We start from the raw sequence: 25,422 nt of genomic DNA on the forward strand, positions 1-25,422 counted from the left end.
TGAAGAAATTGTCTAGTATGTTTCTGACTGTTTCTAAATATTATTGAGCCACCAGTGTTTTAATATGTGATTTGTATACCTAAATTGTCCGATTATTTTTTTCCTTGGAATAGCTCTTGAAGAGGCAATTAAATCTAGCAAGTCTGCAGAGTTGATTGGAGTGGCCAACAAGAAAATGATTCTGCTGTTTTCTAAAAACATGACTTCAGGGGACCCTTCCTTACTATTGCAGATGGTATGTGTACCATGCTACCCTAACCTTAAGAGATCTGACTTTCCAGGTGGTCACTGTAGTGATGTGATGTAGGTATGTGATATAGAAGAATAAAAGAACCTGATACAGAAAAACTTTGTATATGCTTTTCTTAGCATTAGTATGCTATCATCAAGCTGCTAGGCAAATATGTATGTATTGAATAACAAACCCCAATACAATCTAGATAAAACAGGTTTCTACCTTAACATAACGAAAAGAAGTGAAGCTATTACGTGGACAAATGATTGGTGTAACTAAATTCCAGGAATTTTTAGTTTACTGAAAAAAAATTCTGGAGAATAAACAAGTATACCTGTGGGTAGTTCATAGAAACAGATGTTTGTGCGTTCCCAGGTTCCAAAGAGCACCATTACAGCAGACAGTAACTTGTTACCGATGATAGAAAGTAACAAGGATTTAACTGGATATGCAAATGAAAAATGGTGTAAAGTCATAGTGAAGTCCCACTGTCTTACAGACTTTTTGTTGTTGTTTTTCCTCCATTCACTTCTCTAAGGTTGATGGTCTGATACTCGTTGCTGAAACGGAATCTGACAGTGTGAGCCAGAAAGTAACTACTCATATAATTGGTTCAGTGCTTGTTCAGTGCTGCTGCAATACACAGATGAAGGAAAGTTATTTTTCAGTGGCTATCAAAGTCTTCTGTTTCTTGGATAAAAAAATAAAAAATCTCAGAGCTTGTGATCCTGCAGAGGTAAGATGTAAACAGTTTGGAGGGGGCATTTTCTTTGTAATGGAGAAATCTTGTTTTACTGGAGAACAAGAAGTTCAGAAACCTTGAGGACTGAGAATCTCGCCTTCATTTCTTTTCAGAGCAAAACCACACACTTGGCAGCAGTACTAGAAGCTGCCATTAAGATTAGCATTTTACCACTGTAGTGAGTCTGCATTAAAAAATTAAGAATTCCAGAGCTTTAGGCTAGCATCCCACCAACCGATGCAATGTTTCAGTGCTGTGGCCTTGGCACAAAGTTTGGAGCCTTTCTGCCAGCTACCCTGTGGCATCATGTGTCATTGTTTGGCTTAGGAGTATCAGGGTTCTTAGTCATTGAGTAAAGGTTTCGCTGGCTTGTTCAGTACGGGAAAGAAGAAATGCAGCTGAGTATGAAAAAGAGCTTACGCTAAGAGCAGTTCTAGAGCAGGGCTAGGAAAATGGGCAGAGAGCTGGAACACCTCTCCTATGAAGAAAGGCTGAATTGGGGTTGTTCAGCCTGGAGAAGAGAAGGCTTCAGGGAGACTTTAGTGCAGTCTTCCAGTACTTACAGGGGGCCTATAAGAAAGATGGAGAGAGACTTTTTACCAGGGACTATAGTGATAGGACAAGGGCCAATGGTTTTAAACTAAAAGAGGGTAAATTTAGCTTGGATAGAAGGAAGAAATTCTATACTATGAGGGTGGTGAGGCACTGGAACAGGTTGCCCAGAGAAGTTGTGGATGCTCCATTCCTGGAAGTGTTCATGGTCAGATTCAGCAAGGTTTTGAGCAACCCGATCTAGTGAAAGGTGTCCCTGCCCATGGCAGGGGTGTTGGACTAGATGAGCTTTGAAGATCCCTTCCAATCCAAACCATTCTGTGATCCTATGATTCTATGAATTGCAACCTCAAGCAAATCCTTGCAACAATATTGAAAGTGTTGTTCCTGAATTGGATGGGTTTTGGTTTATTGTGCAGCTCCATAAGCAGTTGTATTGAGACTTGTTGAGCGGGGTAACATGGAGGCAGAAGGAGGAGCCATCACAGGGGCAGGAACAATGTTCAGAAAGAGTATTTCTGCATCTTTCTGCTACCTTTTTTTGTTTTATTTTTATGCATATTTCCCATTGGGATTTTCTTGATTTATTTTGTTGTTGAAACAGTTTGTTCTTTTTTTCACGCATAAGAAACCCATGTGAGCAGGGCTGTGTTTCTGTGTGTGCATTCCCTCACACACACTGTATTGGCTTTGTGTGGCAAGGTTTTGGTAGCGGGGGGGGGGTTACAGGGGTGGCTTCTGTAAGAAGCTGCTGGAAGCTTCCCCTGTGTTCGAGAGAGCCCATACCAGCCGGCTCTAAGACGGACCCGCCGCCAGCCAAGGCCGAGCCCATCAGCGATAGTGGTAACGCCTCTGTGATAACATTTTTAAGAAGGAAAAAAAAAGTTGCGGGACGCAGAGAATTCGGCAGCCGGAGAGAGGAGTGAGAACATGTAAGAGAAACAACCCTGCAGACACCAAGGTCAGTGAAGAAGGAGGGGGAGGAGGTGCTCCAGGCGCCAGAGCAGAGATTCCCCTGCAGCCCGTGGGGAAGACCATGGTGAGGCAGGCTGTCCCCCTGCAGTCCATGGAGGTCCACGGTGGAGCAGATATCCACCTGCAGCCCGGGGAGGACCCCATGCCGGAGCAGGTGGGTTCCCGAAGGAGGCTGTGACCCCATGGGAACCCCGCGCTGGAGCAGGCTCCTGGCAGGACCTGCGGATCTGTGGAGAGAGGAGCCCATGGAGCAGGTTTTCTGGCAGGACTTGTGACCTCGTGGGGGGCCCACGCTGGAGCAGTCTGTGCCTGAAGGACTGCACACCATGGAAAGGACCCATGCTGGAGCAGTTCGTGAAGAACTGCAGCCCGTGGGAAGGACCCATGTTGGAGAAGTTCATGGAGGACTGTCTCCTGTGGGTGGGACCCCACGCTGGAGCAGGGGAAGAGTGTGATGAGTCCTCCCCCTGAGGAGGATGAAGTGGCAGAAAATAACGTGTGATGAACTGACCGTAAACCCCATCCCCGTCCCCCTGTGCCGCTCGGGGGTTGGTAGAGAATCCAGGAGTGAAGTTGTGCCCAGGAAGAAGGGAGGGGTGGAGGGAAGGTGTTCTGAGATTTGGGTTTATTTCTCATTACCCTACTCTGGTTGATTTGTAATAAATTGAGTTAATTTTCCCCAAGCTGAGTCTGTTTTGCCCGTGACAGTAATTGGTGAGTGATCTCTCCTGTCCTTATGTCGACCCACAAGCTCTTTGTTATATTTTCTCTCCCCTCTCCAGCTGAGAAGGAGGGGGAGTGATAGAATGGCTCTGGTGGGCACCTGGCATTCAGCCAGGGTTAACCCATCACACACACGCATAGCAATACATGGTAATTAGTTACTCTGACCTCAGATTATTCCATTAAAGAGTTTTTATATGTACAAATATCTGAAAGATATGGATTATGTTGCTGGAACAGAGCTTGATGAAGGGATTAAACTGAATATCCACAAAATGCTGTGAGTAACTCCTAATCCCTTTGAAGAGATATTTTAGAGAGAATGGTATTTTACTCTTCTGTTACCTTACTTAGCTACACTGTTAGTTATGGTACTAAGAGCTGGCATAGGTTTTAAAACTGCAGATGCAAGTGTAAAATCAGAAATGCAATTCACTTCATAAGGATACCTCTTTTGAGCCTGGAAATTAAATATTGCTGAATTTTAGTGCTAATTTTCTGTCTTCTGTTGCATGAAATTGTGACAGTATACATTAAAATGAATTTTCATTCACAGGAGACTCCCCTCAATTGGTCTGTTGAAACAATAGAGGACACTTTGGTGCCTAAGGACTTTTTAACTGCATGTATAGATAAGCTCAACAGTGATCAGACTGCTCATGCAGAGGAGTCAGCTATGTTCCTGTTCTTATTGAAAAACTTCATTAATGGCCTAAAACCTCCTCTGTCCTTTTCCAAAGGTAGGTGTTAAGGTTTTGACTGTCTTTATATCAATGAAGTGAAGACAAAAGGTTATTCTTTTGTCTTCAGAAGTTGTTGGAAACAAGCAAGCCTTGATTCCCTAACCTTCTTCCTTTGTTGTTGTTGAGGTCTGTAAGGATTACTTACTTGTGAACATGAAATCGGCCACATGTATTGTCTTCTTTTAACTAGAGATGTCTGTTTTCTTTTGGTTTCCAAAGGTGTTCATATACATCCACTGTGTCTTATTTATAACCTCTATTTTTTAGAGGAAACTTGGTGGAATCCCGAATCTCTGAATCAAGATAGCCAAGACTACCTGCACCTCCTTTTGGGGCTATTTGACCTACTTGTCTGTGGAGCAAGTGAGGGAAGCAATGCTGTTCAGTACAGAGCATTGATGAATCTCTTACTCAAGGTATTATTTTTGCATTTGTTGCTCTGAATTATTAGTCATCCACTATTACACAGTTACATAATTTTAAGGAAACCTGAGAAAAATGGAGAACTGATCATGCAGCACTGCTTGTGGCATGCTAGTACTGTGAGCAGATGAAAGTCTAAGCTTCAGCTGGTTAGTTAACCCTAATTAAATGTAATAGAAAACTAAAGTAAAAAAACAATAAATGGACCAGTTGAGGCAAAGGTGAAAACATAACACTGATTTGCAGGATAAGAGTTTGGAAGTTTGAGCTAAAAGTTTTGGTCTTATCTGGGAGCAAAGCAAATAGTTGCTCTGTAAAATTGTTTAGTTTTTAAATACAAAAATTGAAAGGAAGACTTTTAGAAGACGTTGCATGTTTCCTTATAACATCATCTCATGTTCTCTCACCCACATCAAGTGATACATTGTTGCGAAGAGAAGAAGGGATTTTGGCAGTCTGGATTTTAGATGACAGGGAGTAGTGACTTTACATTCTCAGGAGAAGCAAGTAATTGATACAAAGCCGCTGCTACTGGAATTTGATGCTGTTTCATCAACAACACAGCACATGACAAACACAAACAGGGGAAGAAAAGAATATCAACAGTTTCATAACAAAACTTGTTTCTGGTGTTAATTCTTGTGTATAACTTTGTCTAATTATAAGTCACTCCAAGATCTAGTGAAATTGTACTGATGCTGAGCTGTTAAAGAGATTGATTCAGTGGTTGGCTAGTTAAAGGTTGTCAGCAGGGGAGGAAGGATGTTATTGTGGTGGGATTTGTGACTGAGCAAGCTGGGTCATACTGCACAGAAGAGAAGAAGGTTGGAGGAGGGACTACAGAAAGTTTGTGGAATGGGGTTAGTAATGTTCTAGGACCTAGTGAAGGCAACAGCTGCAGTAATAATTTGCTTCTTTCACTTGTGGAGTACTGCTGGTCTCCAATTTTGAGGGTGTTTAATTTGAAAGGGTCAAGACAGTTATTTTTGCCAGCTCCAGAACAGTTAATATAACTAGACCTAGATCTTGGTGGACTTGTGGAAAAGAGAATAGGCAAGAGTATGTCAGAAGCTGTATCAGTTGTTCTGGCAAGCTGTGTTCAGTCTGCGGGATGTTGAGTGGGCACTCCTGTTTGATGAATGAAGAGCTCTTAGGATTCCGGAGAGCATCTTGCAGACAGAAAGCATGCTAGCTATTGCCAGACCATGTAGTAAGCAAGAACTTTAAATTGATTACTCCTGGGGGTGGGAGAAGCCACTCTGACCTGTGTCTACGATGGTCAGTGATACATTTATGATTCCGAGTTTGTTAATTTTGGTCCATGCTCTATTATAAAGCCTATACAGCCAATCCAGGACAAATTCTAAGAATAAAGTTTAGTGTGAATGTTCATCACAGAAAGCTGTGCTGTACAAGGAAATTGGATGCCTAGCTCTTCTGAGATGCTAGTTTATAGACTTCTGAAAATTACTTTGTATGATTGATGAAAAAGTCAGGGATTACTTAGAGCACTTTTAATGTTAAGATTACTGCTGCACAAAACAGGAAATAGAAGTTTGTTATTTTTCATACAACAGTTTTCTTGCACAGTTGACATACTATGCAAATGTTCATACGGATGTGTTTTCAGTCTGTTATGATTAAAAAAAAAATCCCTTGTCATCTACAGATATGTAAATAAAAGTTATCTATTAAACTAAATAAGCCAGCTGTTAAGCAACATGTGGACTTGTATACACATGCAAGTACTGTTTACTCAAAAGCATCTACTCAGTAACTTTTTTGTCCCAAAAGACACTGTTTCTGACTCTTTAGTTCTCTTTCTGTGTACTCCTTTGATTTGGGTGGTTTATCAGATGTTGTGAGTAGTAGTTTGCCAAATAAATGACAGTTATTAAACAAGTGGGTTTTTTCTTTTTTTTTTTTTTGTTAAATTTAAGGTACATCTAAAAGATTCAGAGGTTCTCTTCAAATTCCTTTCAATTTTATGGACTTACAGTTATAACCTTTCAAATCATCTGAACTATGAAGTCAATGCAATGCTACAGACTCAAGCTCTATATATTGGCTATGCACTGCTTGAATCACAGACATGCCAAAAAAAGAAGCAGCTGCTATCACCATCATCTCCAGGTAAAGTAAAACAGTATCTATCTTACATCTTAAGACTTAAATCACAGTATTTTTTAATTTTGCGCAATTTTACTGTACTTTATACCATGAAGGGTATCTATAGTTATTTATGTTCAGCTGCACTAGGCTGAGACAGCTGTCTTTCTTGCTGATTCACTGCTGCAGTTACTAGCCCAAGCTTGAAAGTAGGTGAAACCACTTTTTAAAAATCTTAGAAGTCTTAAAGAAACACGCTCCTATGCTGAAGAAGTCAGTCAGTTACAGCACCTTACTTTCTGTGCAGTATAAGGATATGGCAGTCAGTAGCGATACAGGAACTCTCTGTGCTTAAACACAAATATAAGGACTGTGGTGAAGTTCAGAGCCATGGATCTATGAGATTCATGTTGGTTTTGTGTCGTCTAGAGGTTTATAGTAAAAATAGATGACTTTTTAATTCCAAAGGAAAGTTGATGCCTCTTCAGGGACGGATATGCTAAAATTCTAACCACTCGCTTTATTCTGTTGTCTTTTCCTCCTTCCTTCCCTCACTCTTTTTGCAGTGGTGATATCTTTGCTAATTAACTTGGGTAGTCCTGTGAGTGAAGTTCGAAGGGCTGCTCTCAGCTGCCTCCATTCCTTGAGAGGGATAAAGGAGTCCCTATTTCATCCTGTTCTTCAGCATTTGGAGCAAAAGACAGAAGAGATCGTATCTGACCCTACATACATAACACAGGTATTTTTGTTATTAAGGGGTACATTAATACATGTTTTGTCTGCTGCTGTGGGCTCCCATCTTTTCTAAAAGAAATCAAGTTAACTGGGAAAGTTCGTTGTCTTTGTATACTATAGGAGACTTATTTATTTTTTTTTTTTAAAGGACTATAAAAACATTCGAGTGATTTATTACATACAGAGAATTGAGAATATCAGTCAAATAAGAGGTATTAACTTGTGGTTTAATTACAGATGAAGAATTCTGTTTGCACTTAAATTGTATTATTAGGAAAGCATTGAATAAATGTTGGTTTAAAGCATTTTTATTGCAGGGAGAGAACTTAATTTCTGCTTTGTTAATGAACTAGATTATGGAAACTCTATTTGAGGAGCTTGAGACACAACCAAAACAGAAATCCCAGAAGAAAAAATTGTTGGAAGCTTTGGAAACCATACTTGATTGTGTACAGAACCCTATTTTCCCATCATATATTGCCAGAAACTTAATGAAAATTCTTCATGAAGTCCATGGTGAGGTAAGTGCCACCTTTCTAGTTGTTTCATCGGTTCTGCACTTGATTGAAATGCTGAAATCAAATTTAATTTAGTAATAATGCTGTTAAATAACTTCATAATGTATTAGACTATTAGGCATTAAGTGGACACCTCTAATAATATGCAGTAGTGCTGCAAAGTATGACTTAATGAAACACAAAATATTTGCATGCTCCATCCAGGAATGTAAGGGCTGCAGAATTTTGCACTGGAGTTCTTAAGGAAACTCCCTTGATGTTACTGAAAAGGCTGCTTCAGAAGAAGATTCTTCCAGAAGAAATTTATTACCTTGGTTAGGTATCAGTGAATATAGAGTTTTCTGTACAGAATTGTAATGTATTAGGTAGTACTATCAATTTTATTTGTATGTATTAACCTCCTCTTATCTAGTATATTCAGAATTGTCTAAGTGCTGGAAAATACATGAGTTCAATGTTCAAAAAATGAATGAAATTATGAATGTTAATGCTCTGTTCAGTTGTATGTGTCTTGAAAGGATTGTGAACTGCATAGAGGATGAGCATTCTTGCCCCACATTTGGGTTTTGTAGAAGGCAGCAGTCATAAATTGGCGGAAAAAATTGTCTTGTTTCTGTACTTTAAAAATATGAAATACTACTCTGCAGAGGAGAATAGCAAGGCAGCAGATGAGCATGTACTCGTGCCAATCTGACAATAAGTCTTGTATTTTTCCTCTTGAATAGTCGTTGCATAAAATACTGTATGCAGTATGTTACCAGAGAGGGGATGTTGCAGTGAAATGAAGTTGTGCTATTGGAATTTTGTTAAAATGAGAATGGATAAAAACTTCTGTTATGAATTTCCTCTGTTTGCAGATGATTCTTTCTCACCTCTTGCCTGTACTAGACCGGTTGCTAGAGAAGGTCTTTAAGAAGCCTGAGGCAATGTTGAAAGATGAAGTTGTTCTCCTGCATCTCATCCTTGGAAAGTTTAATGAATATTCAGCAACCCTCTTGTGCAAGAATCAGCAGAGTCTAGATTTATTTATCAAAAGTCTGCATGCTGCCAAGAAAATCTATGAAGAAATTCCACCATTTCAGATCACCGCACTCGGGCAGGTATGGCTTTAGGAAAGATCTTTAATTTATTTTTACGCTTAAAGCAAATAGCAGTGTTTAAGATTGGATTTAAAAGGACTCTCCGTGTTAAGGAGCCCATAGCTTTTCACCTGTCTTTCTTTTAGTACAAGTTTTCAAGGTCTCCGTAGTGTCTTTGAAACATCTAAACAGGCTGCAAAACTTTCTTAAACTTACCAGAAGTAGAAATTGCTGCTTGCTTTATTTTTGCATTTTGACAAGTACACAGTAGAAATATTGTTGTATTTGCATGCAGATGAATACCTGTATCATTACCTGCAGATACTACTGTTCCACTGTCCTTAGTTTTTGTCAGTCAGGCAGGAGCTTTACTTCATGTTTTTCTTCTGAGGGAAAATTGTCAAGAAAATAGAGCAGGTAAGAAATAGTCTCATCTGAAGGAGGCTACAAATTCAGGCCTTCTATTAGCCAGGTATTAGCATATACTTACCGAAGGCTAGCAACAGCAAGTTTGTTCCCCCTACCAGGCAAGCTGTGTGAAAAATTTTGGGAATTGGTATGTCTGATGGATATTTCAGAAGTATGTGCTTTGCATCTAAGGATTCCTAGATATCTACAGATACGTAGTTAATATGCAAATTTTTACAATATATGTTCATACCAACATGTGTGTGTGATTGGGTGTGTCATACATAATCTCACATACCTAAGTTCCATAGCTTGTGATTTTGTTAACGTTTTACAGTAAACCTCTCTGCATCCTTTCTTTTTTCCCTTTTGTAGATTACTAAACCATTCTTTGCAGCTGTGTCAGATGGAATGGTGCAACAGAAGCTATTAAAAGTATTGTTTGACTTACTGTTAAACTGTAAGAACCCACTTTGTGCCCAGACAATTAGCAGTGTGTTTAAAGGGGTAAGTAACAAACTCCAAAACACAGAAATATGTTCAAACCTGTTGCGGTGGTTCTATGTTGCTACATTCAGTAACACTTGTCATTTGTACCATTCGTAGCATGAAAGGAATCGGAAACTATTTGTCATGTAATATAATTGTGCTAATGGCATGAAAAGTTTGTTAAATGACTGCTTTTAAAAGGTATTTCTTTAAAAGCCATGCATCAGTTGTTTACTATACTATGTGAATGAATTCAGCAGAAGTCACTTCTTTCTGCTGCACTGATTTTCATTTTCTGGGATATGACTTGAATATGTGGATTATGTACTTGTATGTGCATGAAAGGGATGCGTTTTAAAAGAAAGGCGGGGGCATAGATGTGCGATACGACACTTTTTTTATTGGTACTTGCATTATTGTTCTTTGTTTCAGATTTCAGTGTGTGCTGAGCAGATTGTCAGAGAACTGGAGCCTCCTGAGAAGACCAAAAGTCCGGCCACTGTTCAGCAAACTAGAAGGCAGAAAATGCAGCAACAGAGGTAAAATAACTAGAAACCCAAAACCATTATCTGTACAGTTGGAAAACGCCACTTGTTTTACTACATTGCGTAGTTTGTATTGAAAGCGTAAGCATTTATTTCTTCTTTTCCCCTGCACAGTAAAATAGCTCTGAGCTACTTTGGCAAGAGAAAGCCAGCTCATATTGCTGTTGGAGAACTGATGGAACTATAGTCAAACTTCAAAAAAAACAACAACAAAAAAAAACCCCAGTAGCTTTAATGTTGACATTTGCTTTTATAGAATCTGCCTTGACACAGTTGAACAAGATTCATTTTTGTAGGTATTAAACTTGGTTAGTAATAAAGATGTATAGACAAATTACATACATGTGGCTGAAGCCTACAGATGCTCATCAAAATGTTCCTGTTAGTTGACTGATAAACAGTATTTTCTTTCAGTTAAAATGCTGATATATTAATTAATTTTTAGATCTCTTCATCTTGTTTCTTCTCTCCACTCTCCTAAGGAAGGAGCTGTTTTGTCGACTACTTATTCTCTTTAAGCATCGGCTGTCAGCCGTTGTTGAAACAGGTTATTGAGTTGGTTTTCTTGGTTTGACATAGAATAGCTGTTCTTATTTTCCTTCACTTGACCATTTTTAACAATCATCACCCATTAGATCAATCCATCTGTAAACTGTGTCTGTCAGAGTTTATAAACACATGCTTGCACACACCCCCCATCACCTGCATAGTCAGTGGTTAGACAACAAGTAGTTCTGAAGATGCAAGTTTCCTGGATGGCAAGGAGATCAGCATTTGGACAGTTATTTGGTAACAGATCTTATTATTTTTCCACAGAAGTCTGCTTCATTGTGTAGAATTTTTGTATACACCGAAGGCATGCTATACTTGTTTGTTTTTTCAAGTTTGGTCTGGATTTTCTGTTGGTTGCTTAAAAAGTGTTGCTGCTTCAATCAAAAGCCCACACGTTGCCATCTCTCCCAGGAGAAGCAGTAAAAGATCCTACTATGTGAAAGAAAATTTTTCTTTTTTTACTTATGTGTGTGTTTGTTCCCTGAAACACTGTACTATTTTCTTTGCAAATGCATATCCTGTTTATTCGTCTTATCTTTTTAGAAAGCCTCAAGATGCAGAATTGGCACCGGAAACAAGCCAGTTCAGCTGGCAGAGGGTTATGCTTATTCTGGAATTACTGCAGCATAAGAAGAAACTTAGACGACCACAGGCATTGGTACCTGCGCTTTTTAACCTGCTGAGCCGGTAATCATGCCTCCATAACACATGAGTCCTTGAGCATTCTCTTCAGCAGCAGACACTGTAAAGCGTTAAAATAGGGGCTACTTTCTCTCTGCTTTGTTGCCATGTTTTGTAGCTTAGCTTGCCTTTTTTACTTGAACTTCTTTTAGGTAAATCAGATGAGAGGAACAGGAAGTTGTTACAACTTTTCGGCCCTTTAAACAATGTGATGGGCTTTTTAAGATTATTACCTGATGTGTACCTTATGTGAAGACTTTGTTTCTCAGGTGGAGGGCTTGAGATTGCTAAGAAGGATGACACCTGTGCTAAAACTGGCACAATTGACAGGACTTGTGTCTTCTGCAGAGCTATTATAATAATACTCTAAGCTTTAAAATTCCTCCCAAAACATTGTGGAACAGCCTTCATCCAGTGCAACCTAAGAAAACTATTGCTTTTCCTGCCAGCCCTGTCTGCAGGCACTTAGGAAAGTTTACATATAGATTGGGTATTTTTCCTTTTTTCCTTATAACTTGCCTTTACATAGACTGGCAATCATATTTCATGTAATCATCTTATACTTTTGACAGTGCTTTGATAAATGTTTCTTATTAGACCAGGTGATGCATTTGAAAACAAAAAAGAGACAATTTTTGGCAAACGCTTTTTAGAAGCCTCAATTTAGAACTTCTGTAGAATGAAGATTGCAGTTTTTTATTTGTATCTTAAAATGCAGTTTGGTCACTTGTTTTTCTGTCTCCTTTTTCATTCTCTATTTTTTTTCCTGAATGTATAGGTGTCTGGAACCTATGGCATCAGAAGAAGAAAATATGGAATATACAAAGCAGCTAATCCTCAGCTGCCTGCTAAGCATCTGTCAGAAATTGTCTTCAGATGGTAGCAAGATCCCAGCAGGTAAAAATTGCCAGACTCGTTTCTTGGTACTTCTCTCACCAGTACAGCATTAAAACACTGGTCTTTAACTTTTTTCTTCTCTCAGTCTACGCTGTATTGTTGAGGAGAGATAGGTTCCTCTATAGGGCATAAAAGTTTGCCGCCTTAATCATTTTTTGGCGATCCCATAGGTATGGTTTGCAAATTGAAACCAGTGCTTGAGTGTACTGTTTATTCCTACATGGTTGACCGTTAAAGTGTTAAGCAGTGAATATTTTTTACTTGCAGATATCCTTGACAAAGAAAAATTCAACGTGGAAGTGATAGTTCAGTGCATCAGGATTTCTAAAATGCCCCAGACACACCACCATGCACTGCTTCTCCTTGGTGCTGTTGCTGGCATGTTTCCCGTAAGTAGTACCTGAAATGTATGTGTTGGCTCTTCTCTTCAGGTCCCAAATATTGTGAAGAGTGAAGAACGTACAGAGCTTTCTGTGAGGAGAAACTTTCTGAAAGGAGCAAGAGGCAAAATTTACAGGTTCCCTGCTCTTTTAGGGCTTTCTATTCCATTTTACTTGAAAACAAACCTCTGTCTTGATGCTTTGGTCACTAGACATTTATGACTTGCAATGAAGTGTATTAGAAACCAAAGAAGCTTTCTGACAACAGCCGTGCCTCACCTTCCCGCTGTGGTCAAAGTTCTCATGCATTGTTTCTTCTTTCCCCTGCTTTTTTATATACATGAGAGAAAACATTAGCCCGATAGCACATGTATTCTTATGAGTTCCTATCTTGTACAACACTGAGAAATGTAGTTGTAGTTGATGATAAAACGAGATTGGTCTGATTTTAATCGACCGAGAAACAGACCTCTTCTGCTATGGATTGAAATTTGACTGTACACACACTCTTCTAAGATCATTTTGCTTTGAAACTATAAAAGCTACAAAATGTATCCAGATGTATCAAACTCAGTACTTTCTCCTCACGCTTGGAAAGAGAGCATTTTCCCAAAAGACAAAACTGGAATGTTTTTTGACAACTCTGTGGAGGCTTTTTTAATGTTGGGGTTGTTTTTCTTTGTCACCATCTTACTGCCATCACCTGCTATAGAACTCAGCTTTTATTCTACATTAATATTGGTTCTTACAAGATTTTCAAAGTCAGAATACAAGGAAATATTTTGTATGAGTCTCATCTCTCTTTTTAAATCTAGAACACTCCATCAGTTCACTAAAACTGAATAAAAAATGTGCCCATAACTTCCTGCTCTAAGTTCTGGCAAAATCTAGGAAACTAACTCTTGAGCTAGGTGACATCTCTAATCCAGCCCTCTTAATTACTGTGATTACAGTCTAGCCCCCAAAAAAGCCCAAAATTAAAATGACCATGGTTGGTTTCCATTATATGATTGTAGATATTGCAGATGTTTTACAGATATAAGAAGGGTGGGTGGGAAAGTTACAAAAATCACTGGAATCTGTGCCACGCTCAAATTTGTGTTTCTGCAAATCTCCCCATGGCTGATTTTACTTGTCATATTACTATGGCACTGAGTTGAAGAATACAAGGTACTTCATCAGACTAAACTCTCAATTTCCACTCTTTAATTACTTGCTTAGAAAGTGTATCTTGGTTTCTAAATAATACTTAGAACTCTAACAATCACATAGTAAGTAGCTCTACAGGACACTATACATTTAAAATTAGCTTAGTGGAGATTTTGGAAGATACTAATGATTCTCATTTTCTTTTATAGGAATCTAGTGGCATTTGTGGGAAGGAGAAATGCCTTAAGGTGTAATATGCAGAGCAGCACAGTTCAAAAAATAAACTAATCTAATCTGTCTTCTTTTCCAGGATAAGGTTCTCCATAACATTATGCCCATTTTTACATTCATGGGAGCAAATGTCTTGCGTCTGGATGATACTTACACGTTCCAAGTAATTAATAAGACAGTGCAGATGGTTATTCCTGCTCTTATACAGGTAAATTTGTCTACTTAATGGAAAGGAACAAGTGAACAATAAGATTATTAATTAAGTAGAGTAAATGGTGTAGAATATCAGTGGTAGAATAAGTTGTAGCCTATTCTAGGATTATTTTTAGATAGATATTATATTATATATAACTATATTAACAGACTGCTCCTCATCTGACCAACTCCGAGTTCATCACACTACTGCTTCTTCTTAATCTTATGAGCTCCTGCACTTTATAAATGGTTTAGCCAAAACAGTATCACAACTGGACCTAAAGAGGACCTGAAGCATACTTTAAGTTCAGGTTTTTCATCATAAAAATAGTAGGCAAGTTCAGTAGAAGAACCACTGGAAATATGAAGGAGGTTATTAGTCCTATAATAGTATGTCATGGTCATATCAATAGTAGACATGGTCTGAAGGAAGTGGAAAGGTAAAATAAATATTTGACAAATGCTTTTATTCTTCCAGCTGGTGTTTGTGTGGGTTTTCTTGTTTTTGTCTGGACATCTTAGATAAATGGTTATAAATTAAAATAAAAATACATCATTGTTTTTCAAAGGGGACATTTTTTCTTCAGTCAGATTTCACTTGCACCTAATAAATCTTAAATTCTAGAGTCATTCGTAGATTTAAACATGAAAAATGCCCTACAGATTTCCTATATAAAAATGAATTGGGGAAAAAAAAAATTTCTTCTTCTAACAGTGGGCTGGGGATTTCCCAGTGTATTTTTTAATGATATGTATACACATTTTGTATCCTCTTGCAGATCTCTGTTAGAGAAACCAGGTTGTTGTCTCTCTCTCCTTTTTTTTTTTTTTATTTAAAACCTTTCATAGCAGCTATCATAAGTTTCTGTGACAAATTATTTCTGGCACACACAGTCATTACATGTGAGGAGAGCCTAATGTTACTTACCTGAGGTCATGTAGCCTACTTGTATTATTTTTACCAGGCCCTTGAATCCAAGACCCTAACTATCAGGCTTACAGGCAAAGTTTTCAGAAGGATGTGGCATGGCTTGAAAATGTCCTCCTTGTTTCAGCTGATGCCAAGTAACTTTTTTCTTTTCCTTTTTTCTTTTTTCTTTTTCTTTTTTCTTTTTTCTTTTTTCCTTCTTTTTTCTTTTTTCCTTTTTCTTTTTTCTTTCTTTTTTCTTTTTTCTCTTTTTTCATTTTTTTCTTTTCTTTTTTCTTTTTTTTTGTTTAATTTTATTTGAAGTATCTTCCTTAAACACTGAAAAGGAACTGTGTGATTGAAAACTTTATTTTGGAGCACTTATATTTTCCTTGAGATGATGTTTTGGTAATGCTGTTATCAGGCACGTAGTGCTTTCTCTCATTTTCTGAATTTACAAGAAAGAACTTACACCCATGTGCGATAATCTGTTTGAACTGCTGTACTTGTTTGTACACAGGCTGAAGACAGTGATTTGTCAGAGTCCTCGGGAAGTGTGGAAGAGGTGGTGATAAAGATCATCCGTGTGTTTGTGGATGCCTTGCCCCATGTGCCAGAGCACCGCCGCCTGCCGATCCTGGCCCAGCTGATCACTACGGTGGGAGGAGACAAGTTCCTCTGGGTTCTCCTGGTGCTGCTGTTTGAGCAGTACGTGACCAAAACTGTGACTGCGACATCAAGCACAGACAAGGTTAGAAGACTAGTGGGGTCAACTTCATGGTCTTGCCTTTAAGAAGGTGCAAGATAAGCCCCTAGGTTATGCTAAAAAAAACAGTGAGCTCTGAGCTTGTGCTACAGCAGAACCTGATGGTGATGTCAACTACGATTGGCATTGCAGATACAATACTGGTTTGTCCTAGAGCCTGAACAATAAATGAGATCATATTGTACAGCAATCCTTGACCTGAAGAGCTGATAATCTAATTATGAAGTGCTTCAATATTTTTAAAGTTGGTTGGTTTTTTTTTCCTTTAACTGTTTGTGAAACATGACACGGTTTAGTGGGCATGGTGGTGTTGGGTTGACGGTTGGACTCAATGATCTTAAAGATCTTTTCCAATGTAAACAATTCTGTGATTCTATGATACTGGTCTTCTGTACAGACCAAGATAAAAACCCTATTATGTTTTTGTGTAGACAGGCCCTCGGGTTAGGTGAAAGCATAGTTTATGGGGAAAACTAGAAGAATTATTAAAGGAACATTGGTGAGAAGATACAATCTTTGCTGTGGCAATTTAATCTCTTTCTACACCCTTTGGAACTAGGTTCTCTCCAAGAGCTTGCTGCTATTACCTTTGGTGTTAATCCTGGCAGTATCCAGCTCACCATAGCATTTTCACAAAATCACTGAGGAGTTTTTGAGTCTTTTTATCATTACTAGTAATATTTTTTTTAATTCTTGATTTTTTTTTTTTTTTTATTTCTAAACCATAAACAGGATGCTGTTCTGGAAGCAGACACTGAATTTTGGATTTCCATCTGTTGTGAATTTAATGTACGTTCTCAGTTCCAGAGCATGATGAAAATAATCCAGTACTTGACAGAGCTGCCAGAGAACAAAGAAGGTAACCACAAAACAGAGCCAGCAAATGCATGTAAACCTTCCTATTACAAGGGACAAGGGGTAATGGTTTTAAACTAAAAGAAGGTAGATTTAGACAAGATATAAGGAAAACATTTTTTACGATGAGGGTGGTGAAACTCTGGCACAGGTTGCCCAGAGAGGTGGTAGATGCCCCATCCCTGGAAATATTCAAGGTCAGGTTGGACGGTGCTCGGAGCAACCTGCTCTAGTTGAGGATGTCCCTGCTCATTGCAGGAAGGTTGGACTAGATGACCTCTAAAGGTCACTTCCAACCCAAACCATTCTGTGATTCTATTACTCCTCTAGACAGAAGACTAAGGGATACCGAATTACTCTAATGAATATTTTTTTTAATAAAATGGCTAAGATGTGATTACTTTTTTTTTTAATCCTTTTAATTATAGATTAATTTGAGCACTTAGAATCAAACAATAGTTCTCATTTAGAAGGTACAGTAAATCATTTAGTTGAAATAAAAAGCTATTATTCATACCAGACAAGATCACAGGGACTACCAGTCATTTCTGGTTTTTTTTCAAGGTTTCATTTCTTTCTACTACAATATAGTGGAGCAATAATTAAACAATATGTTTTAATACTTTCCCAGTCTGTTATTTCAAAGAGCATTGGGGAAGGTGTGTGAGGGTTGTTTGTTTCTTTTTAAGTTAGGACTTGCCGTATTTGTTGTTTGAATACATTTTCTCAGCCAGGAAGGACCAGGTCATGACACTGAAAGCAGTTTTCCCAAATATGTGATGCACAGTGTATGTGGTCCTCCCTCAAAAGTCTCTTGTGTTTGTAGCCAGTGTACCACCATAGCTTTAGCACCAAGAAAAAGGAAGATTCTTCACATAAAAATGATCAGATGGAATGGCAGTGAAATGGCACTACTTCTTTTGAGGCTGCTGAAATGAAAAATTTATTTCCTGTGGTATGTCAGAGCATCTTTTTTGGAACTTTGACACAATTTTGGATACTGCAGAATGACTATCCTTGATAGCCATCTGACTGTAATTTTACTTTGTTTCTGTCATCAGAAATCAAATGTCTTTTTCTCTTGGCTACAAATTTGTTTTGTGAATGTTTTCAACAGATGATCCTGGGCCAAAAACGTCAAGAATATGCAAGACAAAGCTACAAAATCAGGATGGGCAGCTCTTTAATGTGGAGTCTCACTCAGACAAACAACTTCGGCATTTCAAATTCTTGTCAGTCTCCTTCATGTCACAACTTTTATCCTCTCAGAGTTTTGTGAAAAAGGTAATAATGGCAGGTTGCTTTTAAACTGATCACATTAAGTAATTGTGCCATACTGTAATAGATGAGGTTTAATTTGCTTTTTAGTACAGCTTTATATTCAAAGGGGATCTGTCCAGTGTATCTTGCTGACACCTTTATTGACACAGTTTTGAAACCTCTCAGTAATGTTATTTATTTTTTAATAAGGCTTTTCCAGATAGACTCCGTTTGTGTGATCAATGCATAGGTAACAAACTGAAATTCTGGTCCCAGTGGATTCCCACCGGCTTTATGGAGTCTGGGATTTCACTCGCAGTCTGTATAACTCCAAGTTTGGTGTGGGACTCATACTATTAACTCTGAAAAGACAAAATAAATGTTACCAATTTTAGGCTGCAGGTCTAGCTGGAAGTAGTTCCCAGTTTTTCAACTGAACATCATCCACCAGCATGAAATGTGTTCGCTACTGTGACTGCATTGCCTAAGATTCTCAGATTTTCTTCTAGAATGATGGCTTATGTGCAACTGCAGGGACCTCATCATTACCATGTTAGTGGTCACTTTCATTCAGAACAAATAAATTTGTGTGTACTGGGATATTAACTTAATGAGGGAATGTAAGTTTCACACTTAGAGTTTTCATTCTTCGTTTTCAAACCAGATAGTTGAATGTGAAAAAACAGAAGAGCTGCAGGAGTTGGAACAGAGGTATGATTTAAATCTGCTCACTCCTCCTATTTCTAGCTTTTACTGCAACCTGGGAACATTTTTTAAGTGTAGTCCCATTAGAGTATTTTTGCCAAGGTTACTTTTAATGTAGTCCTTGGCAAGAAGCTGTATTTATTATATGCAAGTTATTTGTGTTTTGTTATGGTTTGGCTTTTTCTTTATATATATATGATGTAGTTTTTTATTTCTGAAAGATTGCTCTAACCAATATGCACTCCTTCTGTATTTCTCATAGTGCTTATTTACATACGTGGCCATAACTATTATGCTATTGATGAAGAAGTCTCTCAAAGAATTCCAGATTTTTAGCAAAACATATCGCTTCATTTGTAGGAAAAAAAAATTGTTATTCACAGGTGCCCCTGTACTGGTGTAAGAAAATTACCAGTAATCACAGATCACAGTTGTAGTCATTGGGCTATAACAGCCAATGATGCAAAAATGAGGGCTTCTTTTGCAGAGGCTTAACTTTTATGTTTGTTCTAAGTGAAAAAGGGTGTAGGATTTGTGTTCCTTAAATGCTCATTTTTACAGATTGTTTTTGTTGTGAAGTAGAGTTCTTAAGTAGAACTACTGTTGTATGTAGATGCTAATTTTGGGGGTACCAGGTAGACTTCTTTAATGTGCACAATTGTCCTTATTGCCGTAGCTTTTTGTTAGTATGTAGATGTGATCTGCTAGTCTCTCCATTAGGTGTTTCATTTTCTTTTATTGTTGCTGTTTCATGAAATTTTATGCTTTCCAGTAACAGTCAACTTCTTTAGTGTCCTTGTTACTTACTAAAAGATGTTTCCTTCCATCTAGGCTATTAGAAGAAGTTCTTCACTATATAAACACTGTGGCATCTTCAGTGGAAGGAAACGTGGACAAGCCAACAGCCAAATTTTGGAGGGTTCTGCTTAACAAGTCCTATGATATGCTGGATAAAGTATGTCTCATTAGCCGTCATGTTAGCAGTGGGACATTTCTGCTTTTGCTTATTAATATGATTATAACCTTTGTAGGATTTCTTCTTGGATTAGGACTAATCTTTATTGGATGGTCTGCAACCTGGTGCATCATTGTTTTAACTCATCTAACAACTTTAATAACTACAGCTAACAGTTTAGACAGAACAACCAGAGGGAAAAAAAAATCGGGAATGCTTGTTTCTTCTAGTCAGTATTCTGCTGGCTGGAAGCAGTCATTTCACTGTCTGTCTGCTGGAGAAGAATGGCTCTTGGCAGCATTTCTCACTGTTAACTCATAAAATGATTTAAATAATGCTAATGGAACTGTTGTATATTTCTACATGGAGAAAAAAATCCTGATGCTTTTCTTTCTAATCACTTTCTGATCAGAAGAATATTTGTAGAACTGGACTGGCTATCTCATTGCATGCTGTGGAGCAGACGTCTTTTCACAGCTTGGTTTGGTTTGTTTCTTTTTTGTGCCTGTGAAGCATATTCCAGTTGTCATGATGTACATGCACCAGGCACTACCAGAAGTATTTGAGGGTAAGGAGGGATAGCTCACCAGTGTAGACAAAAGGAATTGCTGAGGAAATCTCAAAGCAAGTGGATAATGGCTGGTTAGCAGCCAGTGGACATACATTAAGTACTGTAACTGGAACCTGCTTCGTTCTTTTGCTTGCCTCAGATAAAGCATTGCTAGCCTGTCCTCTCTTCTTTGATCCTGAAACCCATGTAGGAAGTTGAAGAGTTTGCCTGTCTTATTTGGAGCCTACTATGTCACAGTGCATGGAAGAGCATTTATGGTATTGTTTTGTTTGTGTTTTCTTGTAGGTCAATGCCTTACTGCCAACAGAAACCTTCATCACTGTAATTAGGGGACTAATGATGAATCAGCTCCCATCTGTGAGACGTAAGGCAATGGACCTTTTGAACAATAAGGTGCAGCAGCGCACAAAGTGGCAGAAGAGCCAGGTGAGGCGAAGTGGTTAAACTCGGTTCCTTTAGCAGGAGTACCTGGAGAGAGATTGATGTAGAAGAGGTTTGCTCTATGTAAAGACGTCAAGTACCGATGCCAAGTCTGGCAGGCAGCTCTTGAGTTGTGAGACGTAGGCTACCTGCCCCTAGTTACCTTGCAGGTTCTGAGTTTCTAATTGTATGTCTAATGTGTGTGTTCTCTTGTCCTCTTAGATCCTGCAGCTCTTGGAGCTAGTTCCTGAGCTTATTGCTATTGTGCAGTGTAAAAGAAAGGAGGAAGAGGAGGAGCAAGCTATCAACAGGCAGACTGCTTTGTTCAGCCTCAAGCTACTCTGCAAAGGTTTTGGCACAGAAAATCCAGTGCCATTTGTACCTGTTCTGAAAACTGCCATCGATCTAATTTCTTCAGAGAAGGAGGAAAAGAATGTGATGGGAAGTGCTTTGCTTTGTATAGCTGAGGTCACCTGTACACTGAAAGCCCAAGCAATACCTCAGCTTCCAAGGTACCGTTGGGTTCTTTTTAACAGAACCAGCTGCAGCAGGCATTAGTTATACTAAAATACATTACTGAAGGAATGCTGATGAAGGCCCAGTGGAACTCTGCCCATGTGTGTGTTTCGTGTAGATAAGAATAATGGTATTTGCTGTGCTTGCAGGTGTTTCCTGGTCATAGAACAAAGAAGCTAGTGTGGAAATTGCAAGTCTTATAATCAGTAGAGTTCCCTATGGAGTCTGCTACTGTGAACAGAGAGGCAATCTTGATGGCTTTAGGGAAGTCAGACCATGTTCTCTATTTTTACTGTAGAACAGATTGCATTTAAAAACATGATAACAGTGCAGTTGGAAACCCTGCATGCTACATTATTTTATTCTCCCTATGCAAGAATTCAAGCATCTTACTTGTTGCTTTTAAGACTGCTTTATCTCATTACAAATACAAGTTTCTTATTGTCATTAAATCTTTAAACTACTAGGCTTTGAGCAACCTGGTCTAGTGAAAGATGTCCCTGCCTGTGGCAGGGTGGTTGGACTAGATGATCTTTAAAGATCCCTTCTGACCCAAATCATTCTATGATTCTGTGATTCTAAACCTAATACCCTTCATTAGCTTCGAAAAAATGAAATGCAGCAGAAGAGCCTGGAATACTGAGTCTTCTCAAATACACATGTAAAAATTGATGTGAAAATTGTCCCTGCAGGCTTAACAGGTGGATTTGTGTGATTGGAGAAGTGCCTCCTAATGGTCAGTGGTTTCACCTTTCTCTATTTATGCTTGGCTATTCACAGGCTGATGCCAGCACTGTTGAAGACACTAAAAAATAAGAAGGAGCTGGTCTCCAATGAGATTTACTTGCTGAGTGCTGTCACTGCTCTGCTGAAGGTTGCAGAAACATTACCACACTTCCTTAGTCCTTATCTTTTGGATTGCTTGCTGCAGGTGAGCTCTCTGACTCCTACAGATATGTAAAGGGGGACAGGATCTGCCCAGTTCCTAGAAGAAGCTACAGAGATAGTTTTTTCTCTCTCAAACAAGTAGGAGTGTGTGCCGTTCGTGTGGAAGGTCGTAACGTATTACCCTTCTGCTCACCTTCTTACACAGATAACTAAGATACAGAGTAGAAGAGCTGTCTCCTACTCCTCCCTCTGATAGGTTGTAGTTTGCCTCTTTGAAAAGGGAGATGAATCCTGAAGGATCATTCTGTAATATCCATGATCTCATCAAATGTGTACCTAACAGCTCTAGTTAGGGTAATTCTAACCCCCTGCCGCTGACATGCGCATTTTTTCAGTGTTTGTCTTCTGAAGACAGCGAAGCTCTCTACACAGACATCTTAATTGTAAGGTGTTCCAAGCGGTGCAAACAGCAAAATTCTCATCTGACACTTGCAACAGACAACTATTGTATAATAAGTTCTTGAGTTGTTTTAAGTATGCCTAACTTCTGTTGGATTTCTTGATAGGTTGTCCGCTTGGAAGAGATTGTGGTCGAGTTTGGTCCTTCTTCCCAGATAAGCTTACGCGTAACATCATTGAAAACTATCCTAGCTACAAGGCTTGCTCCTCGAATACTCTTGCCTGCAATTACAAAGTGTTACAGTGAAGTGGCAAATACCCGGAAGGTAAGGATTTTTTTCATTCTTTTGCATTGTGATTAAAAAAAAAGGAAGGAAAAAAAGAAACAAGCAGTGCAAAATTTGGCTCAACTGTCCCAGCTGTGTTCCTTCCCAGCCTCTTGCCCACCACCAGCCTACTCACTGGGGCAGCAGAGTGAGAAACAAAGAAAGTCTTACACTGTGCAAGCACTGTTCAGCAATAACTAAAACACCAGTGTGTTATCAGCGTTTTTGTTCACAAATCGAGAACAGCACCTTCTGAGCAGCTATGAAGAAAATTAACTCCATCCCAGCCAAACCTAGCACACTCTTTATATTATCTCTGTTTTCTTTTGTACCACAGTGGTGGCTCAGGAAAGTTGACCTGGGAGAAATGCACCAGTTTAATGTCCTTAGTGTGTTAGATGATGAATGCTTGAGAGATCATCCCGTTCATAAAGGCCTTGATTTATCTGCTAGGAACACAAGTTGAGTCATAATTTTCATCTGGGCTTTGCTCCTGTCTCATAGGCACAAACCTTTCAGACTTAACTGGTATCTCCAGTATTGGAGAGGGGAGACCAAGCTCTTCTCAGGAATGCTACTAACTTAAGCCCCCAAAAAGTACAGGAAAAAGTTTATTTATTTTATCGACAATAATTTAATGAGTGAATGTGTGAAGTGCAAAAATCCAATTCCCTTATGTTTCTCGGTTACTGTCAATATCACAGTTGCCTTTGCATTGCTTTGCTTTTGTTTTGGCAGAACTGCCTGCGTCCCCTTATGAACATTTTGAAGGAGCACATTGTTGGTATGGAGAAGGAGCACCTGATCTCCCATCAGTCTGAGCTGACGGCATTTTTCATGAAAGCCCTGGACTTCCGAACAGAGCATGCCGAGGTGGCTTGATTAGGGGGATGAACAGCAGCAGCTCAACCTCTACATGCTAATTCTATCTGTTGTTTTAAAAAATATTAGTAGTTTGCACATTGCATATGTGCTCTGAAATTCTGGGTATCAAATATTCTGTTCTGGAATTGTTCTTGGTGTAGAAAACATTATGGTTAGGTATTTAGTCTGAAACAGACAAAATGAAAATGTGCTTTGAAAGCTCAAATTCTTACATTTCAAACTTGGAATTATGTTTTCTCATTTTTCTAGGATGATTTAGAGGAAGTTGGTAAGACAGAGGCTTATGTTATTGATTGTCTAATAAGTATGGTTATGAAACTTTCCGAGGCTTCTTTTAGACCCCTCTTCTTCAAGGTAAGAAATTTAACTATAATTCATCTGCATCAGCATATTTTCTATTTTCCAGTGCACAGACACAGGAAAGAGCTAATCTGCCTTTCCCTTTCAGCTCTTTGATTGGTCCAAAACAGAGTCTACCCTAAAAGACAGACTGCTGACATTCCACCGAATAGCAGATTGCATTGCAGACAAGCTCAAGGGTCTCTTCAACCTGTTTGCTGGTCACTTAGTGAAGCCATTTGCTGAGACACTGAACCAGGTCAACATTTCTAAAACTGGTAAGTTTTTAATTACGAACTACAGAGAGGCACTGGCAGGCTAACTCTAATTGCTGAAAGAGGTTAATTATAATTGCTGAAAGTTTAGTCTTACAGGATTTACTTCACAGCACATACCTTTCATTTCTCTCTTTTTCTCTCATAAATAAGGCATCTTTCTTATTCTGACGGAACCAAAGGACATTTTTCATCCATGGGCTCTGGGCTGCCAGTACAAAGTTGAGACCACATGAAAATTTTCAATGTCAGTCCCAGTGAGTTCCATGAGAATGAAATTGTGTGGAAAGAGGGTGACTTGCTTCTGTTGGGGCTTTTTTCTTTTTTTCATTCACTGACTTCTCTTATATGCTGCCAGTGTATTCAGACTCCTCTGCTTTCTTAGCAACAATAGGTATTACTTTTTTGTATGGGGAACTATTTGCCCATCCCATTTGTAGTGACCTGAAGAAATTCTCCATATCCACAGGTATGGCCAAGCACTTTTCCTATAGCCTGTGGCTATTCTCTTTTGTCCCCAGCTGACTGTGAACGGCAGTGGCAGACCTGTGAGGGCATTAGCTAAAAGCCAGATAACATATTGCATCCACTTTATTCTTCTGACTGATGAGTACATAACTGCTATGTAGTACATCCTTTAGCTATATTCACAAACTAACGATGTTTCTGTCTTGTGGGGAAGTTTTGTATTTTCATTTTTTTTTTTTTCCTTCTCCTTGATTCATATGTAGATGAAGCTTTCTTTGACTCTGAGAATAGCACAGAAAAGAGCTGTCTACTGTTGCAGTTCACCATGGACTGTCTGCACAAGCTCTTCCTGTTTGACACCCATAAGTTCCTCAGTAAGGAAAGAGCAGAAACACTGATGATGCCTCTGGTTGATCAGGTATTGACAAACACAAAAAAACAATTCATAGCTGATTTTTTTTTTCTCATCTGAAAGATTTATTTTTTTTAACTATCAGGCCTCAATCCTCTCCCTTAACAAAAAGGG

At 38.8% G+C, this 25,422-nt stretch overlaps 1 protein-coding gene across 4 annotated transcripts in view; it reads left to right on the plus strand.

The window, feature by feature from the left end:
* HEATR1 (HEAT repeat containing 1) overlaps positions 1-25,422 on the plus strand; it is a 40,680-nt gene that overhangs the window by 13,354 nt on the left and 1,904 nt on the right. The window contains exons 16-43 of one of the 4 annotated variants that reach the window (XR_008238094.1): positions 114-235; positions 774-971; positions 3,784-3,967; positions 4,238-4,386; positions 6,334-6,526; positions 7,069-7,241; positions 7,591-7,758; positions 8,613-8,855; positions 9,618-9,749; positions 10,164-10,270; positions 11,372-11,515; positions 12,288-12,406; positions 12,674-12,795; positions 14,246-14,374; positions 15,789-16,019; positions 16,767-16,893; positions 18,004-18,173; positions 18,814-18,860; positions 19,686-19,809; positions 20,666-20,806; positions 21,023-21,312; positions 22,097-22,247; positions 22,771-22,929; positions 23,668-23,802; positions 24,064-24,168; positions 24,263-24,431; positions 24,582-24,685; positions 25,160-25,314. Coding sequence is in view for 2 of the 4 variants with exons in the window: in XM_052806835.1 (XP_052662795.1) it covers positions 114-235; positions 774-971; positions 3,784-3,967; positions 4,238-4,386; positions 6,334-6,526; positions 7,069-7,241; positions 7,591-7,758; positions 8,613-8,855; positions 9,618-9,749; positions 10,164-10,270; positions 11,372-11,515; positions 12,288-12,406; positions 12,674-12,795; positions 14,246-14,374; positions 15,789-16,019; positions 16,767-16,893; positions 18,004-18,173; positions 18,814-18,860; positions 19,686-19,809; positions 20,666-20,806; positions 21,023-21,312; positions 22,097-22,247; positions 22,771-22,929; positions 23,668-23,802; positions 24,064-24,168; positions 24,263-24,431; positions 25,160-25,314 (4,187 nt within the window). In the remaining 2 variants the exon portion in view is untranslated. The remainder of the gene's footprint in view (positions 1-113; positions 236-773; positions 972-3,783; positions 3,968-4,237; positions 4,387-6,333; positions 6,527-7,068; positions 7,242-7,590; positions 7,759-8,612; positions 8,856-9,617; positions 9,750-10,163; positions 10,271-11,371; positions 11,516-12,287; positions 12,407-12,673; positions 12,796-14,245; positions 14,375-15,788; positions 16,020-16,766; positions 16,894-18,003; positions 18,174-18,813; positions 18,861-19,685; positions 19,810-20,665; positions 20,807-21,022; positions 21,313-22,096; positions 22,248-22,770; positions 22,930-23,667; positions 23,803-24,063; positions 24,169-24,262; positions 24,432-24,581; positions 24,686-25,159; positions 25,315-25,422) is intronic. The other 3 variants (XR_008238095.1, XM_052806835.1, XM_052806836.1) reach the window with 3 other exon arrangements.

Source organism: Harpia harpyja, chromosome 13, assembly GCF_026419915.1.
Source record: "Harpia harpyja isolate bHarHar1 chromosome 13, bHarHar1 primary haplotype, whole genome shotgun sequence".
NCBI lineage: Eukaryota > Metazoa > Chordata > Aves > Accipitriformes > Accipitridae > Harpia > Harpia harpyja.